The 20,078-nt window shown below is 41.8% G+C and overlaps 1 protein-coding gene across 1 annotated transcript; it reads right to left on the bottom strand.

Moving 5' to 3' along the window:
* Positions 1-16,330: 16,330 nt before the first annotated feature.
* Positions 16,331-19,665, bottom strand: LOC145138758 (glutathione transferase GST 23-like). Its single transcript, XM_079072783.1, has 2 exons — positions 19,265-19,665; positions 16,331-17,000 (listed from the first exon to the last, which is right to left on the bottom strand). Exons 1-2 carry the CDS (start codon positions 19,577-19,579, stop codon positions 16,641-16,643), a joined length of 675 nt encoding a protein of 224 aa, XP_078928909.1. The 5' UTR covers positions 19,580-19,665; the 3' UTR covers positions 16,331-16,640.
* Positions 19,666-20,078: the final 413 nt, after the last annotated feature.

Here is a 20,078-nt window from a genome sequence, read left to right as displayed (position 1 = left end):
AAACCCCACTACTTTCGACAGTGCCAAGCGATTAGCACAACGACTCATTGATCACGGAGTACCTACCCCGACAACGACAACAACCCTGGCTATCTCAGAACCCTCCAAAGCCGCTGACAACAAGCGAAATTTCTGGGATAACAAGAAGGGCAAATCGGCGCAGAACTCTGCCAAGAAGCAGAAAGTTGTGGTTGTACATGCCGCGATTGCACCTGCTGCTACTGCGCCGAGGAAGCAATATACTGGGAATTTGCCCAAGTGTAATAAATGCACTTTTCATCATAATGGTGCCTGCCGGGAAATGCAGTGCGCTAACTGCAACAGGAAAGGGCACACTGCCCGATTCTTTAAGGCTCCGACGAGGCCAATTAACCAAGTCCCCGACATTGTTGTGGGCCAGGCTTGCTACGGTTGTGGCGACGTTGGTCATTTCAAGAGAGACTGCCCTAAGGCAGGAAATGCTGGCGGAGTGGGAAGAATTCTGGCGATAGGCCACGAGGAAGCCGTAGCTGATCCTACGGTGGTTACTGGTACGTTTCTCCTCGATAATTCTTATGCTTGCATAATATTCGATAGTGGAGCGGAGTGGAGTTTCGTAAACCAGAAATTTGCTCCCTTACTTAAACAAAAACCATGTGCACTAGAGGAATCATTCACTGTAGAAATGGCAAAAGGGAAAATGGAAAGCACTAACTGCATATACATAGGTTGTACTTTAACTCTAGATGGTCATTTTTTCCAAATCGACCTCATGCCGGTCTCAATTAAAAGTTCCGACGTCATAATCGGCATGGATTGGTTAAGTCTTCTTCGCGCCAACATCACGTGCTTTGAAAAAGCAGTTCATCTTAACCTCCCTAACAACGAAACTCTAGTTATCTACGGCGACAAATCAAGTACGAACCTTCGTATTATTTCGTGTATTCAAGCTCAAAAGTGCTTACGAAAGGAATATCATGCATTCCTTACACACATCATCGATACGAGTCAAGAAGTGAAATACATTCAGAACATTCCAGAAGTACGCGACTTTCCCGACATCTTTCCAGAAGAACTACTAGGATTACCACCACAACGCCAAGTCGAGTTCAGAATCGACTTAGTGCCAGGGGCTACCCCAGTAGCCAAATCTCCTTATCGTCTGGCACCAGCAGAGATGCAGGAACTTTCCAGTCAGCTTAACGAAATTCTCAGGAAGGGATTCATTAGGCCAAGCTTCTCACCATGGGGAGCACCAGTCTTGTTCGTGAAGAAGAAAGACGGATCGTTTCGTATGTGCATCGACTACAGAAAGCTGAACAAACTTACCGTCAAGAATCGCTATCCTTTACCCCGCATTGACGACTTATTAGGTCAACTTCAAGGAGCGAACTACTTCTTGAAGATAGATCTAAGATCCGGATATCACCAGTTACAAGTGTTAGAAGAGGATGTCCCCAAGACAGCCTTCCGAACTCGTTATGGACACTACGAGTTTGTAGTGATGCCGTTCAGATTAACCAATGCACCAGCTATATTCATGGATCTAGTGAATAGGGTATGCCATCCTTACTTGGGTCAGTTCGTCATTGTCTTCATTGATGACATAATTATCTACTCTCGAAGTAAGGAGGAGCATAGTCAACACCTACGAAGAGTCTTAGAAACATTACAATCAGAGAAGCTCTATGCGAAGTTCTCTAAGTGCGAGTTTTGGATATTTAGAGTCGAATTCTTGGGCCATGTTGTTAGTGAAAAGGGAATTCACGTAGACCTTTCCAAAATCAAGGCCATTGAGAACTAGTCAGCACCGAAGTCACTTACAGAAATTCGTCAATTTCTAGGTCTCGCTGGCTACTATCACAGGTTCATACAGAACTTCTCTAGCATCGTGAAACCGCTTACTTCATTGACCCAGAAAGGCGTGGCCTTTGACTGGGAAGAGAAACAAGAGAAGGCGTTCCAAACACTGAAACAAGCCTTGTGCACCGCACCGATATTATCCCTCCCAGAAGGGATAGAAGATTTCGTTGTGTATTGCGATGCATCCAACCAAGGGCTTGGTTGTGTTCTTATGAAAAGAGGAAAGGTAATGGCCTATGCCTCCCGTCAGCTTAAGACACACGAAGTCAACTATACAACACACGATCTTGAGTTAGGAGTAGTGGTATTTGCTCTGAAGATTTGGAGACACTACCTGTATGGTACAAAGAGTAATATCTTCACAGACCACAAGAGCCTTCAACACATATTTGATCAGAAGGAGCTCAACATGAGACAACGACGGTGGGTCGAGCTACTCAATGACTACGAATGCGAAATTCGTTATCACCCCGGCAAGGCCAATGTAGTAGCTGACGCCCTGAGTCGAAAAGAATAATCTGGTCGGAGAGTCAAATCTTTGACTATGACTATCCATTCACACTTGTCCACACAAATTAAGGAGGCTCAACTAGAAGCCTTGAAACCTGAAATTGTGGCGAGTGAATCCCTGAGAGGGATGGATAAGAACTTAGAAGTTAAGAGTGGCAGAGCCTTATATCTCATGGATCGTATCTGGAAACCGAAACACGGTGGTTTCCGAGACTTGGTCATGACTGAAGCACACAACACTAGATATTCCATCCACCCAGGTTCAGATAAGATGTATCTGGATCTTAAGAAACTATACTGGTGGCCTAACATGAAAGCAGATATTGCTACCTTCGTGAGTAAATGTCTTACTTGCGCAAAGGTTAAGGTCGAGTACCAGAAACCCTCAGGATTACTACAACAACCGGAGATACCGGAGTGGAAATGGGTGCGGATTACTATGGACTTCATAACCAAGTTTCCCAAGACAACGAGTAGACTTGATACCATTTGGGTCATCGTCGATAGATTGACCAAATCCACACATTTCCTACCAATCAAAGAGACTGACAAGATGGATAAGCTAACAAGAACTTACATTAGGGAGATCGTACGACTACATGGTGTTCCTATATCTATTATCTCCGATAGAGATAGCATATTCACTTTGAGGTTCTGGCAGTCGCTACAAAGTTCCCTTGGAACTAGGCTGGACATGAGTACATCCTACCATCCGCAAACTGACGGACAAAGTGAGAGGACTATCCAAACTTTGGAAGACATGTTGCGAGCCTGTGTGATCGACTTTGGGAAGGCATGGGATACTCATTTACCCCTTGTCGAATTTTCCTACAACAACAATTATCACACGAGCATAATGGCTGCTCCATTTGAAGCCCTCTATGACCGGAAGTGCAGATCCCCTCTGTGATGGGCTGAGGTGGGTGACACATAGTTAGCTAAAGGACGAGTTCCTGACAGCACTCTCACAGGTCCGGAGATCATTCGGGAAACGACATAGAAGATCGTTCAGATTCGTGAACGATTGAAAGCCTCTAGAGACCGACAGAAAAGCGACGCAGACAAACGAAGGAAACCTTTGGAATTCTAGGTGGGAGACCGCGTTCTTTTTAAAGTCTCACCCTCGAAGGGCTTGATACGCTTCGGAAAGCGTGGAAAGCTCAATCCAAGATACATAGGGCCTTTCGAGATTCTCACTAGAATCGGCCCTGTAGCTTACAAACTCAACCTACCCCGCGAACTTAGTAACATACATTTTACTTTCCACGTCTCGAACTTGAAAAAGTGCCTATCCGACGAGACTCTTGTAATCCCACTTGACGAGATCGAGATCAACGAGAGCCTCAACTTCGTGGAAGAACCTGTAGAGATCATGGACCGAGAGGTCAAGCAAACGAATCAAGTCGTATCCCGATAGTGAAGGTTCGCTGGAATGCCAAGCGAGGACCTGAATTCACCTAGGAGCGCGAGGATCATATGAAACTGAAATATCCTCATCTTTTTACTTAGTTATTTGTAACTACTTATTTGCTTAAACTCTAATTTCGGGACGAACTTCTCTCTAACGGGGGATGATGTGACAACCCGAAATTTCTATCTTGTACAAAAATTCAATTCAATCAATGCCAGACTTGTTTCTGCTATCTTTTAGCACTGTTTAGAGTCTGTTTGAGTGTTCTAAGCCTAGTACATTCAAGAATTGGGTGTTAGGAGGTATCTGCTTGAGTCCATTGTACCCTAATCAAACTTTAAACCCATTATGAGGAGTTTACGGCCAAACCTTCATGTTTGGGCCGTAAACTCCTCATAATGGGTTTAAAGTTTGATTAGGGTACAATGGACTCAAGCAGATACCTCCTAACACCCAATTAGGGTACAATGGACTCAAGAATTGGGTGTTAGGAGGTATCTGCTTGAGTCCATTGTACCCTAATCAAACTTTAAACCCATTATGAGGAGTTTACGGCCAAACCTTCATGTTTGGGCCGTAAACTCATGTTAGGCCGTGAACTCATGATAAATACATGAGTTTTCATCACTTTCCTCATTTCTCTTCCCTTTCAAGACTAGAAACCCGATTTCTCTCTCAAGTATCATAAGATCTTCATCTTGATCTTCCAAAAATGTAAGAATTCTTTCCTTTGATTTATTGTTACATCTCTTTATCTAGTGATTGTACATGATTTCATCCATGAAATCTCCTCATTTTGATAGATCTTCAAGTGTTCTTCATTTCACCAAGAACACCAAGAGCACACACTAGTGTTCTTGGAACTTAAACACCCTTACAAGCTTCTTATAAGTAAGTACACTACCCTTAGCTTGTTATACACTTGAATAACTTGTTAAACACTTAGAAAACATCAAGAAACTCAAGAACCAAAGGTGTTTATGGCCAAGGCAATCTCCTTGGGCCGTAAACCCTAATTTATGGTGCATTTGTGCCACCACTCCTTCCTAAGGCTTGGACTTGAACCTAGAACACTTCTTAATGACTTGTAAGACCTTAAAACACAATTTGGTACAAAATACCATGAGTTTACGGCCGTAAACTCATGTAAGACTTCCATGTTGGCCGTAAACTCCTATGTGAGGCCATACTTCCCATATATGCAATCCTATGTGGTTTAACACTTCAATACAAGTGTTTACTAGTCCCTAAGGTGGTTCCATTTCATGATTAGATGTTATAAACACTAATTAGATACATATATGTGTCATTATATGCTATTTAGGATCCGTTGTGCTCAAGTCTTCACTTGGCACTTAGCAATCCTGCAAACCGATCTTTCATTCACATCACTCACTACAGGTGAGTTCATACCACTTAACTTATCTTTTAAATGATTTTAAATGCTTTTATGGGGGGAATACAAGTAGAAAACATGTTAGTTATATAATCAATCACATGTGATTTATAACTATGTTTCAAACAAAGGATTTCATATACTTTCAAACTGTGTAACAAACAAAGGATTTCATTTACTTTAAACTGTGTTATCAAACAAATTACTTTTAAATCGTTTTATAAACTGACATCAAGTCCTTATTATTTATTGTTCAAAACTCTTTAAATGTATTACAAAACCTCTTTTAAACTTATATGCTGTCAAAAGCATGTCTATATATGTATAGTTATATAAATAATGTTTAAAGGACTTAGGACTGGTAACTCGCTTTATTTCATTTTCCTTGTTTGGATGTGGACTTAGGGTATCGATTATTTGTACGAAGGTTGTCTAAATATTAGATATATATTATGTATACATATGTAGATATAAAGTACTATAAATCAGTTCAGTACCTTTGGGTAGCAAAGGTATACATTCAGTCATTTATTCAATTACAGATATCACTAGTAAACTATAATAGGTATAGCATAGCAGAATACTATCATATATAAATACTATAACAGAGAATACTATATTGCATTACTCAAATGTACAAATTTTTTACTCTGAACAGAGAATACTATAACAGAGAATACTATACAGAGAATACTATACAGAGAATACTATACATAGAATACTATTACTATAACAAGTATACTATAACAAGGTTCAGAAATAACATAATGTGAGATACTACTTCATGACACATCGACCATTTCGTTGTGTCATGTTTTGTAACCCTAATCTCCTGGAGGGACAGCGTCAGTTTGCGTATAGATCTATACTGGATTGACTATCCTACACCTTTGCTGTTCGCTACAGTGGGATTTGCAAGTCTACGGGTGCCAAATGTCATTTCTTCCGACGTCTTTCATCGTCGTGTTATAGTCAGTTTGTAACGACGTAAATTTTCAAAACAGTTTTTCATTTTTAAATAATACTTTTAATCATCAAAACAATATCAAACATAATGTATCCAATGTTATCATCACAAAACAATTCCCAGAATCTCAAACATAATCTCTATAAGTGTGTACGGATCATGCCGACGCCTTCCCGTGATCCTCGCTAGTACCTGAAACACATAACACAACAACTGTAAGCATAAATGCTTAGTGAGTTCCCCAAAATACCACATACAACACATACGCCTTTCCAGACCATAACTCTGTGGGATCTTCCGATCCAAGTGTCTCAAGGGACTTCCGTCCCGAATCCCGGTAGACCTTCTGGTCCTACCCGTATTGACCTTCCGGTCCGTAACCTCCTGACCTTCCGGTCCATGTCATCTTGACCTTCCGGTCCTTATCATACATAACATACAATACACATACATATCACATAACAGCATATAACACATACATCTCATAGCATACAAGACCTTCCGGTCACACATAGGTACCCTTCCAGGTACAGTATAGTGAGAAGACTCACCTCAATGAAGTCGGATAAACTCTCGTGCTCAACGTCCCGACCTAGCCTTCTCCTATCATTCAAATAACATTCCCGGTCAATATTCTCTCATGGTCTCATCTCTAAAGATTGGGTAGAAGGCCATTCTACCCCTTCCTGAACTCTCTTGAATCAGTCTTGACCAGAACCCTAAGGTCAACGAAAGTCAACGGTCAAACTTTGACCTGAATCGTCGAGTGCATATGGGCGACTCGGCGAGTCCATGCGGGTCCTCTGGATCCTTCTAACCTCTCATGGCACGTCGAGTCATCCCTCCACTCAACGGGTTCCTCCTGTCACGAATCGCGGGGCAACCCCGACTCGACTCGTCGAGTCCACTTATGAACTCGCGCGAGTTGCTTCCATGTTCATACTCAAATGAGCTTCTAAGGTCAGATCTGTTTCTCTAATCTATAGATCTGACCTTTCCAAGCATGATAATCACGTAAAGGTCGAATCTTGGTACACATGCAACACACCCAAAGCTTCTTTTGGTGAAATAACCTCTAAAATGGCCTCCTAGGCTCATAACTCAAAAGGTATGGCATAAAGCAGAGTGGTAAGGAATCTCTGGACCTCTTAAGGTCCAGATCTATGAACCATTTCGCCTTGGGACCTCACATACTCCAGATTCAAACTAAAAGAGGCATAAAGAAAACCCTAGATTCCATTAGAATCATCATAAACACGAGAATGGCATAGATTGTTACCTCCAACAGCTTCCTCTGATCAAATAAGAGTGGATCCAAGCTCCTCAACCTGCTTAGCTTATTCTACCTCCTTCCTTCTTGCTAAAACACACAAGAAATGGTGAACAATCGCTCTTCTCTCACTCTCTCAAGGCTCACAGATGCTATGGTGCTCTCTAGGACGAAGGTAGCCACAACTAAGGGCCATAAGGTCCTTTAAATAGGGTACAAGTCCGGGGATTTAGGGTTTCAACTCACAGCGCGGACTCGTCGAGTCCACCCCTTCCGACTCGTCGAGTCCGTTCATTAATTCAGTCAACAGATCGCGATCCTACTCGACGAGTCTAAGTGCCAACTCGTCGAGTCCCTCTCTCTAACCCAAAAATAATTAACAACATAGAATACTTGGGAATCCGGATGTTACAATTCTCCCTCACTAGAATCAGACTTCGTCCTCGAAGTCTCGCTCGGCAAACAACTCGGGGTGCTGCTTCCGCATCTCCAACTCCGGCTCCCAAGTCAGCTCGGACCCTCTCCGATGTTGCCACTGGACCTGAACCAGGGGCACCTCCTTGTTCCTCAGAACCTTGACCTTCCGATCCCGGATCGCGATTGGTTTCTCTGCATAATTCAGGCTCGCATCCACCTGAATATCCTCTAGCGGCACCACCGCCGACTCGTCGGCTATACACTTTCTCAACTGAGACACGTGGAAGGTATCATGAATCTGGCTCAACTCCGCAAGTAGCTCCAACCGATACGCTACCCTTCCCACCCATGCGGTCACCCTGAACGGCCCAATGTACCGGGGCCCCAGCTTGCCCCTTTTCCTGAATCGAATCACTCCTTTCCAAGGAGACACCTTCATGAGTACGAAATCTCCCACCTGGAACTCAAGCTCGGATCGTCGCCTGTCCACATAACTCTTCTGGCGACTCTGAGCCATCAACAACCTCTGTCTAACCTGCTGTATCTGCTCGGTCGTCTGAAGCACTATCTCAGTGCTGCCCATCACGCGTTGCCCTACATTTCCCCAGCAGATGGTAGTCCGACACCTCCTCCCATACAACAACTCGAAAGGAGGCATGCCAATACTCGAATGGTGGCTGTTGTTATAGGAAAACTCAGCCAACGGAAAATACGTGTCCCAACTCCCTCCGAAGTCCAACACACATGCCCGAAGCATGTTCTCGAGCGTCTGAATCGTCCGCTCACTCTATCCGTCCGTCTGTGGGTGGTAAGCGGTACTGAAATGCAGCCTCGTGCCCAACTCCTCGTGGAACTTCTTCCAGAACCTGGAAGTGAAACGTACATCTTGATTCGACACAATCGAGATCGGTACTCCATGCCACGATACCACCTCCCTCACATACAACTCTGCCAGTCTCTCTGCAGAAGAGCTCTCACTGATAGCAAGGAAGTGAGCGCTCTTCGTCAGCCGGTCGACAATCACCCAAATTGCGTCGACTCCCCTCGCGGTCCTTGGCAATTTGGTGATAAAATCCATGGAAATCTGTTCCCACTTCCACTGGGGAACCTCAAGTGGATGCAACTTGCCGTGCAGACGCTGGTGCTCAGCCTTAACCCTGCGACAGGTCAAGCACCTCTCAACAAACCATGCAACATCCCACTTCATACAGAGCCACCAATAATCTTTCTTCAGATCCAAATACATCTTAGTGGCCCCGGGATGGATCGAGAACCTCGATCTGTGCGCCTCCTCCATCAAGGTTGTACGTGCCCCGCCTGCATACGGCACCCAAATCCGACCTTGAAAGGTCATAAGTCCGCGGCTATCGGTAACGAACTCAGGTACATGCCTGATCACCCGCTCTCTCTTGCGGTTCTCCGATATCACGGCCTCTGCCTGGGCCTCCCGAATGGTGTCCAACACTAGAGTCATCACTGTCAACCGCATACAAATGTCTCGAATAGGGGCACTCTCCGCCCTACGGCACAGGGCATCAACTACAACATTAGCTTTGCCCGGGTGGTACAGGATCTCATAATTGTAATCCTTTACCACGTCCATCCATCTCCTCTGGCGCATATTCAGGTTGGGCTGATCCATCAAATACTTCAAGCTCTTGTGGTCCGTTTATATGGTACACCGAACCCCATACAGATAGTGACGCCAGATCTTAAGGGTGAACACCACTGCCCCCAACTCCAGATCGTGGGTGGGATACCTCGTCTCATGAGGCTTCAGCTGCCTCGATGCATACGCTATCACATGCCCCCTCTGCATAAGTACTGCACCCAACCCCAATATCGATGCGTCGCAATACGCCACAAAATCCTCCATCCCTTCCGGGAGGGCTAACACCGGAGCCTCGCATAGTCTCTGGCGAAGTGTCTCAAACGAGGACTGCTGCTCCGGACCCCACGAAAAAGCAACACCCTTCCGGGTCAACCTGGTGAGAGGCACATCGATCTTGGAGAAATCCTTGATAAATCTTCGATAGTAGCCAGCCAATCCTAGAAAACTCCTGATCTCGGTGGGTGATCTCGGCACCTCCCACCTCATAACCGCCTCAATCTTGGCCGGATCGACCAAAATCCCATTCTGGTTGACGAGATGTCCCAAGAACTGGACCTCCTGTAACCAGAACTCGCACTTGGAGAATTTGGCATAAAGCCTCTCCGACCTCAATACCCCGAGAATCTCTCTCAAATGCTCCTCATGCTGCTCTCTAGATCTCGAATATACTAGAATATCGTCGATGAACACGATCACCGATCGATCCAACATCGGTCTGCACACCCTGTTCCTGAGATCCATGAATGCTGCCGGTGCATTGGTGAGCCCAAAAGGCATCACCACGAACTCGTAATGCCCATAACGAGTTCTGAACGCCGTCTTCTGGATATCCTCATCCCGCACTCTCATCTGATGATACCCAGACCTCAAGTCTATCTTGGAAAATCAAGACGCTCCCTGCAACTGATCGAACAAATCGTCGATCCTCGGTAATGGGTAACGGTTCTTGACCGTCAACTTGTTCAACTCCCGGTAATCAATGCACATCCGGTGTGAACCATCCTTTTTCTTGACAAAAAGGATCGGCGCTCCCCAAGGGGAACTACTCGGTCTAATAAACCCCTTCCCCAGCAGCTCCTGAAGCTGCGAGGATAACTCCTGCATCTCTGACGGCGCAAGGCGATAAGGCGCCTTGGCGATAGGCGCTGCCCCCGGAACCAAATCGATGTGGAACTCTACCTGCCTCTCGGAAGACACACCCGGCAACTCCTCGGGAAAAACATCCGGGAACTCGCGCACTATCAGAACTTCATCAATCGAACTTGGCCTCCCAGCGGCCACTCATGTATCCATCACATAGGCAACGAACCCACTGCAGCCCTGCTGTAAACTCTGTCTCGCTCTGGCAGCCGAATAGAATGCTAACCCACATCGGGTACCCTCACCGTACACCGTAAGTACTCCCCCACTAGTGTCTCGTATCGTCACCAACTGTCGCTCGCAATCTATAACAGCCCCAAATCGGCTCAACCAATCCATGCCCACTATGACACACACGTCCCCCATCGCAATCGGGATCAGATCTATCAGGAACTCAACACCGAAGATCTCGAGTACACATCCTCGAATCACATCCGTAGCATACACCGCTCGCTCGTCAGCTATAGAAACTCGTAGAGGTCGACTCAACGCCTCTCGCCGGATAGTGATGTGCTGACTAAACGCTAAAGACACAAATGACCGACTTGCACCCGAGTCAAATAACACCAAAGTAGGTACAGAATTCACAAGAAAAGTACCTACGCATATCATAAAATAAGCATCGCATCACAATTCAGCATAAATAAATGAAAGAATACGTACCAACCACGACATCGGGCGCTGCGCGGACCTCCTCCGCTGTCAACTGGAAAGCTCTTCCGCGAGCTTTCGGTGCCTCGGCCTTCACTGGCCGTCCCTCAGTAACTCGCGCAGACCCCTGCGCTGACCCCTGTAGCAGCTGTGGGCACTCGGCCTTCCGATGGCCCGTCTGGTTGCAATGAAAGCAAACCATAAATCCCTTGGGGCAATCCTTGGCTATATGCCCCTCCTTGCCACATTTGTAGCAAGCACCTGATCGATAAACCCCATCATGTCCCTTGCCGCACTTCCCGCAAGTGCGGCCCTTCTGACCTCCAGATCTCGAATCGGCGGGCTTTGCCCGCTTGGCTGCCGGCTGAGACTGTGCCCGCCGCCGATCCTTCCCCTGAGACTCGGCCTCCTCCCTGGCCTGAGTCTCCAACTCAATATCCCTCTTCCGAGCATTTACCTAGAGCTCAGCAAATGCCCGGTAAGTCGAGTTCGACATGAACTCCCGAATATCCCCCCTCAAAACGCCCAAATACCGGCTCATGCGTGCCTGCTCGGTAGACACCTGCTCAGGGCAGAACATCGCCCTCTCATGAAACTTCCTGGTAACCACAGTAACAAAATCAGTACCCTGCTTGAGGGTCAAAAACTCTTGGGCCAATCTTTCCCTCTCCACCGGGGGAACATACTCGTCTCTGAACATGGTGGTGAACCTCTCCCAGGTCACCTCTGAAAGCTCTGCAAGAGTGAAGTTCGCCGTCACGAACTTCCACCAATCCTTCGCTCCCAGGCGGAGCTGGTTCAGCGCGAACCGTACCCTCAGATGCTCCGGACATGAACACGTGTAGAAGCATCCCTCGATATCAGAAATCCATCTCATCGCAGCGATCGGATCCCGCGTCCCGTCAAACTCTGGTGGCTTCGTGTTGCCGAACTCCCGAAACAACAACGAGTCACCTCCCTGAGGCCTAGCAGCAGCCACAGCTGCAGTAGCTGTAGCAGCCGCAGCCTCAGTCACCGCTGCGTACTGCTCATCGAAAGTCTCAATCAATGTGGTCTTGATAGACCCAAACATCTCTGGAATCTCGGCTCGAATCGCCGCTGCCACCTCATCATGGATCATCTGACGAAGCTCCTCGTCACTCACGCCGCTCGTCTCAGGTCTGTAGCGTGTCCCAACCATGATGTCTCTGAAATAAAACATAAAAATATCAGAGACCTGCTCGAGCATATTCGCACTCGATAACTCAACCCTACTTGTTCCCTAGTACCCTAAGGATTCTTACTTAGAGTGCGCACTGCTCCAGTGTCTTTAGTAGTACGGGCCCTATACTACCGTCCACACCGCATCAATATTCACCCTAAGTCCTCCTCCTTGGATCCTAGATTGCAAGTGCTCTACATCTCGCTAGTATAGGCTACCCCTCGGTAAACCTCTCATAGCTCCTCACTGCTACCTACTCGCTCTCAAGCATCTCATAGCAGAAGAAATCTTCCTAGGCTAAGGCATCATTAATCAGGCCACTCTAGTCCTAATGTGAGTACCTAGCCTACTTTAGCATGCATAGTATATCATATAATATCTCATAACGCATAATGTAAGGGTGTTTTGGGAAACCACCGTTCGGGCGCTGGCCGATCGTACACACTGCTCCGTTCTGTCTTTCTCCAAAATCTTTTATTCTCTTAGAAAAATGGTTTATTTTATGAAAAACTTTCTCAAATCCTCAGTTTGAGTTCAGATACACCCGAAAATGCACCCGAATCCCTAAAACCAAGGCTCTGATACCAACTTGTAACGACGTAAATTTTCAAAACAATTTTTCATTTTTAAATAATACTTTTAATCATCAAAACAATATCAAACATAATGTATCCAATGTTATCATAACAAAACAATTCCCAGAATCTCAAACATAATCTCTATAAGTGTGTACGGATCATGCCGGCGCCTTCTCGCGATCCTCGCTAGTACCTGAAACACATAACACAACAACTGTAAGCATAAATGCTTAGTGAGTTCCCTAAAATACCACGTACAACACATACGCCTTTCCAGGCCATAACTCTGTGGGATCTTCCGTTCCAAGTGTCTCAGGGGACTTCCGTCCCGAATCCCGGTAGACCTTCCGATCCTACCCGTATTGACCTTCCGGTCCGTAACCTCCTGACCTTCCGTTCCATGTCATCTTGACCTTCTGGTCCTTATCATACATAACATACAATACACATACATATCACATAACAACATATACCACATACATCTCATAGCATACAAGACCTTCCGGTCACACATAGGTACCCTTCCAGGTACAATATAGTGAGAAGACTCACCTCAATGAAGTCGGATAAACTCTCGTGCTCAACGTCCCGACCTAGCCTCCTCCTATCATTCAAATAACATTCCCAGTCAATATTCTCTCATGGTCTCATCTCTAAAGATTGGGTAGAAGGCCATTCTACCCCTTCCTAAACTCTCTTGAATCAGTCTTGACCAGAACCCTAAGGTCAACGAAAGTCAACGGTCAAACTTTGACCCGACTCGTCGAGTGCACATGGGCGACTCGGCGAGTCCATGCAGGTCCTCTGGATCTTTCTAGCCTCTCATGGCACGTCGAGTCATCCCTCCACTCAACGGGTTCCTCCTGTCACGAATTGCGGGGCAACCCCGACTCGACTCGTCGAGTCCACTTATGAACTCGGCGAGTTGCTTCCATGTTCATACTCAAATGACCTTCTAAGGTCAGATCTGCTTCTCTAATCTATAGATCTGACCTTTCCAAGCATGATAATCACGTAAAGGCCGAATCTTGGTACACATGCAACACACCCAAAGCTTCTTTTGGTGAAATAACCTCTAAAATGGCCTCCTAGGCTCATAACTCAAAAGGTATGGCATAAAGCAGAGTGGTAAGGACTCTCTGGACCTCTTAAGGTCCAGATCTATGAACCATTTCGCCTTGGGACCTCACATACTCCAGATTCAAACTAAAAGAGGCATAAAGAAAACCCTAGATTCCACTAGAATCATCATAAACACGAGAATGACACAGATTGTTACCTCCAACAGCTTCCTCTGATCAAATAAGAGTGGATCCAAGCTCCTCAACCCGCTTAGCTTGTTCTACCTCCTTCCGTCTTGCTAAAACACACAAGAAATGGTGAACAATGGCTCTTCTCTCACTCTCTCAAGGCTCACATATGCTATGGTGCTCTCTAGGACGAAGGTAGCCGCAACTAAGGGCCATAAGGTCCTTTAAATAGGGTACAAGTATGGGGATTTAGGGTTTCAACTCACAGCGCGGACTCGTCGAGTCCACCCCTTCCGACTCGTCGAGTCCGTTCATTAATTCAGTCAACAGATCGTGATCCTACTCGACGAGTCTATGCGCCAACTCGTCGAGTCCCTCTCTCTAACCCAAAAATAATTAACAACATAGAATACCTGGGAATCCGGATGTTACACAGTTTAGTATGGTAATAATCTTATCACATTATTCCTTAATTAAACCATTGGTTTTAAGGTAGTTATTACTTTAGTAGTTAATACAAATAATACTGCAGTACACATACATTTTCCCATCATATTCAAATTGTGATCTTCTCACATAAAGGGTAATATAAAACTATATTTTGGTAATGATAGTCATATTTGGGAAAACCATTCACTTTTACAGAGAAACAAACATACAAAACAGTCGGGTCTTGGTAGAAGACTACTTTTTATACTAGTAGAAAATATAGGATTTTCTAGGAGTTTTCAAACATATACAAACATTTACATTGAGCATTCACAAACATTTTCAGTAAACTTATACAAACATTGACACAAAATACTTATGAACTCACCAACTTAAATGCCGATCTACGCTTTCAAAATAACTTGTATTCTCAGGTCATCAGTAGATAGGTACCGATGGCAGGTTTTGAGAAGACGGAGCACAGTCAAGACTCGTCTTTTATTTTGATTATTCATTTTGGTGTCTTATTACTATGAAAAGAACACACTTGCATGAAATTATACTATTAATGCAATGGATGACGTTGTTGCTTATTTACTACTTTGAATTGTTACGATACTATACATAACGTCCTCCGCCCCCGAACGTTTCCGCCGTTCCGGTTTTGGGGTGTGACAATTTTCAACATTGTATGGTACAATCTTGTCAACCGCTTCTATCTGTTCGACCCATCCATCAAACACCTCCAAATACAAATGCACAATCTCCTTCATTTCAAACATTACATTTCTAAGTTCATGAACATCTGCTTCGTCTATAATATTCATAACATACTCATGAACCGGGTGTTGAAATGACAATGATATATTAACTATTGAACGCATTAGCCTTACTTTTAACCAAATCAAACAATATTTGACGGTCAAAATTTGGCGGAAGTAGTAAACCTAAGTTGTTAAACTTTGGTCTAACGTATGTGTTAATTCCATTACTCATCTTCCGAAAACCCCCCATACATAAAATAACAAAACTCATATTTTCTTTGAAAACAAAATTCAACACTAAAACCGATTGAATATTGCAAATAGATCAAAAAAATGAAAAAAAAAATCATTTATATCACAAAACCGTCGCTAATAATGTTGCAATCACCCATTCCGCGAAAGATTTTAAGGTCTCCACGGAGCCCTTCATCACCTCCTATGCGGAGGATTTAATGAATAACCAGACCAATCACTCCACGGAGGTACCTATGTGGACAAGGGTTTTAAAACAAAATAAGTTCTCTATTTATCGTTCCGCAGAGCTCCGCAGAGATCCCTCCACGGAATGCATGTGTATACCCAAAAAAGTCATTTTTCATGTCTAAAATTACCCTACAAAATTTGATTTCAGCCGGTATCTTTCTAAGTTTATTGCAATTTGATACCATATATCATAACCTTGTTTTTTTTCTCTTTTCATAATTAGTACGGACACACGTACCAATCAACTTTTTCACACCTTGTCATTTTGGGCATTTTAAATATATAGATAGAAATTTTCTAACTGTAAAAAAAAATATATTAGTTTATTGTGTTTTGACTGATTCAAACATTTTTTAAACTTTATTTTTGTATTGGATAAACAAATAAAAATTTTAACAAAAAGATGAACTTATTAAACAAGCAATCCCAAACACCCCCATAATTCAATCTTACATACATAAACTTTGTTATCTATTTAAATGCTGTGCACTCACGTACCAATAACACACCTGATTACATGCATCTTATTCTTATCATCCCTAAGTTTTGCTCTGAAACTTAATATTTATTAGGCTACCAAAATGTATTTCATACCCCAAATACGGGAAACATTATATTGACAGATATTCACCAACAATACGTCATGGATCACCGATGGGCCCACATGTGTGAAGGGAAACCAAGTTCATTGGCACATGTTCTATCGAGAGTCAGAGACATCAACTGTTAGTAGCAATAAGCTGGTCGTGGAAATCTTTGTTATGAGCTAGTAATCTGTCGAGAGGGGGAATATTGTCCTTGATAACAGGTAAGTCAAGAACATATCTAAACCATGCATTCAACAAAGGTGTGTCCTTATCGTCCAAAAGTATAACGTCTACAATTTTCTCGACCATTTGAGCCCAGATGCCAAGCCAAGCAACTGTGATGTCCATAAAGCCTAATTTTTCGCCTCCAAAGAAGGGTTTGTGCGGGTTCAAACTACTCTCAAGAGTCTTCAGATTCTCTCGAGTCTCCTTTGCAGCCTTATCTTTTAAGTCGCTTGTACTCGAAAACGTCTGAAAAATTGTTGGCACGCACTGGAAGGAAAAAAAAAAAAAACAAATTTTTTGTTCCATGAAATAAATCTTGAGGTGTTGCGTTTAAAGTAACATAAAGCACTTTTAGGGGATTTTAAGGCTAATTTGACTACTTGACGCGTTATTAATATTACGACTTATCAAAGACATCCAGACTCTTCATTATGGTTTATGTTTTATGTATTTTGGTATTCTTAAGAAACAGCTTAGACATCTGGCTAAAATTTAGTCACTTGCGTAAAAATAGTATTTTGTGTTCTTCAATGATATTATGAACTCTTTGCCTCAAAAAAATAAAAATAAAAATGCTACACGGCTTGTACTTCAATTTATGAAAGAAAAAAAAAAAGGATACATGAGTTAGTCATTTTAAAAAAAAAACAATCAGTTGTCCAAGAACATATAATATTTCCATTTTGGAAAATTTGTCTCTAAGATTAACCATTTACAAGATGTTGGTAAAAATAACTTATGATCCATAACCTTTTCAGTCACCTATTAAATATTCAAAAAAACTAGGTGTGAGATTCGTGTACTATACGGATTTATTAAAAATAAAAAGTTTAATATCAACATGTAACATTGAACATTTTATAAAGTAATTGAAAAAAAGAAAGTAAATCAATGATTTTGTAACATTTATGTGAATTTATTTTCAAATTTAGAAAATGATAACTTTACATGAATAAAATGAGAACCTTCCATATATATAATCGTAAATTCTGAAAATTTAATTTAAGAATGAAAAACCTCAAAAAATAACAAGTGGAAAATAAAAAAAATGAAAAAAAAATGTGGCAAAATGAAGGAGAAAAAGACATATGACAAAAAAAAACCTTCATTTATTAGAGAGGATTATCCTAAAAAAAAACAATTAGTAGGTTGTGCCGTTGTGGTGTCCTACCGAAAGATATTATGAGTAAACTATTGAGTAATGCTCAAATCCGAGAACTCAAGCCCTCTTGACATGGACTCTAAGGGGGTGTTTGGATAAATAATTTTTAGCTTATTAGCTTATTGCTTATTTGCTTATTGTGGTGAGAATAAACATTTTTTTAAAATGTGTTTGGATTAGCTTATTGCGGTGGGAATAAGCAAGATAAGCAATAAGCAGTTAAGTATTTGGCAAAATAAAACAGCTTATATGAGTAAAATGACCAATAAACAATAAGCATTCCCCCCTTGCTTATTAAAATCAACTTATTTTTGCTTATTCCTACCGCAATAAGCTGATTTTTAAAGACTCATATCCAAACACTTAAATTTGCTTATTGCGGTGGGATTAAGCAATAAGCAATAAGCAGCTTATTTTTTCCCTATCCAAACACCCCCTAAGAAATGTTTTAGAAAGGTTCCCTTTCCAAAAACTATTTGTTTCGTAACAAAAATTAAGAATTTGGTGAAAATATAAAAAACAAAATTAATTGGTAACATGTTGTACATTCTATACAGCTCATAATGGTCGGTTCGGGATAAACCTTCATGTTAATTACCTCTTGATATGATAAAATGTATAAATCAGTGTTTGGAAGCAACAGGTAGTTTGTTTCCCTTTCCCAAAAATAATTTAACATGTTTAAAAATATGTAGTCATATTTCAATAAAAACCAAAATATGCATGAATTTACATATACTATATTCAACCACTAAAGCATAGATGCATAGTTCGTAATAAAAAGCCATTTATATACATATAAATTGGTAATAAAATAAAAAAAATGCTGTCTAAATTATTTGATCCAAATTCTTTAATTTTTATTTAAAATATCTAAAATTACCCTTTTAAAAGGTAATTAAGATATGGTAACAAACTCATTTTTTTCACATACAAAGTTTGTATAGGATACTAAAGATCATTTTACATGAAATAGAATTAAAATCAACTTTGCGAAATTACGAGACTTATTTAAAACCTTATGATAAGATATAATCAAAATCAGCTATAGTTAGATATTGTTCTTATAAATTCATAAATACAATTATTAATTTCTTTTTGTATATATTACACAGTTTACATAAGATATAAAAATTACAATTCAAAAAATTTATTCAATAACATCTTACCGAATGAACAAACTAAGAGCAGTATGGGTATAACCAATAGGAGCTGTAAGAAAATACTAATAAGTCAAATATTTGGCGAGTCCACAGCCACAAACACTCAAAAAAGATAAAATTCCATATTTTACCAAGAACATACCAAAGACAATCTACTTCACAATCTATGTTCTTCATAAAAGCAAGTTTTTAGATATAAAATTTACCTTGTCATCTACAAATTTTGCCCAAAAACGAGATGTTGCCCTCTCAAAAGGATCTTCGGGAAGAAGTGGATGATTTTTCCATGTCTCATCTATGTATTCAAGGATCACAAGTGACTCCAAGATTGGTTTACCATTGTGTACAAGAATTGGTATCTTTTTGTACACAGGGTTGTATTGCAAAAGCATTGGACTTTTGTTTGGGAGATCTTCTTCAACATACTCATATTCAATCTCTTTTATGCTTAGTGCCCATTTCACACGTAGCGTGAAACGGCTCCCCCAAAATCCCAATAGCTTCACTTTGTCTCCTGCCATTTTAATAGTTTGTTCTTCTATTTTGGCCTAGCATTCACTCTTATAGCATTGTCACCAATGATCAATAACTCAATTTGATATTTGATTCCTTGTTTTACCTTCAAGATGTGACATATATCTTATTTATGTGGTCAAGTTTAATCTGATATTTAATTCATTTTCCTTTAAAGACGTGATGACTTGTTTGGTTTGAATTACACGTAGTATAGCTTTGAGTCTTTATCCCCACTTAACCCATTTTTAACCTGATAAATGAAAATCAGTTTTGTCAAATGTCATGTAATCATTGAATTTGACACATGTCATTTTCTAAGAGTTTTTGAATTATTTTTTTTCCACTTGTCAAGTTCTTGTATTTTTCATTTTCTTAAATTTAAAATCAATATTTTAGTGATATTTATATATGTAAAATAGATCATTCTATTAAATTTCATAATAAATGCTATATAACCTTTCAAATATTTTACATTGTATATTAAATTACTTATCATACATACTT

This window comes from Lactuca virosa, chromosome 9 (genome assembly GCF_052849685.1).
Source record: "Lactuca virosa cultivar CGN04683 chromosome 9, Lactuca_virosa_CGN04683_v6, whole genome shotgun sequence".
NCBI lineage: Eukaryota > Viridiplantae > Streptophyta > Magnoliopsida > Asterales > Asteraceae > Lactuca > Lactuca virosa.
This window is presented reverse-complemented; position numbering and strand designations above follow the sequence as displayed.

What these genes read in the sequence shown, in the direction of transcription:
- LOC145138758 (XM_079072783.1), bottom strand. Translation starts at nt 19,579, where the DNA reads ATGGCAGGAGACAAAGTGAAGCTATTGGGATTTTGGGGGAGCCGTTTC. An exon ending in CAAAATTTGTAGATGACAAG is followed by an intron (nt 17,001 to 19,264) that starts GTAAATTTTATA and finishes TTTTCCTTCCAG; the next exon opens with TGCGTGCCAACAATTTTTCA.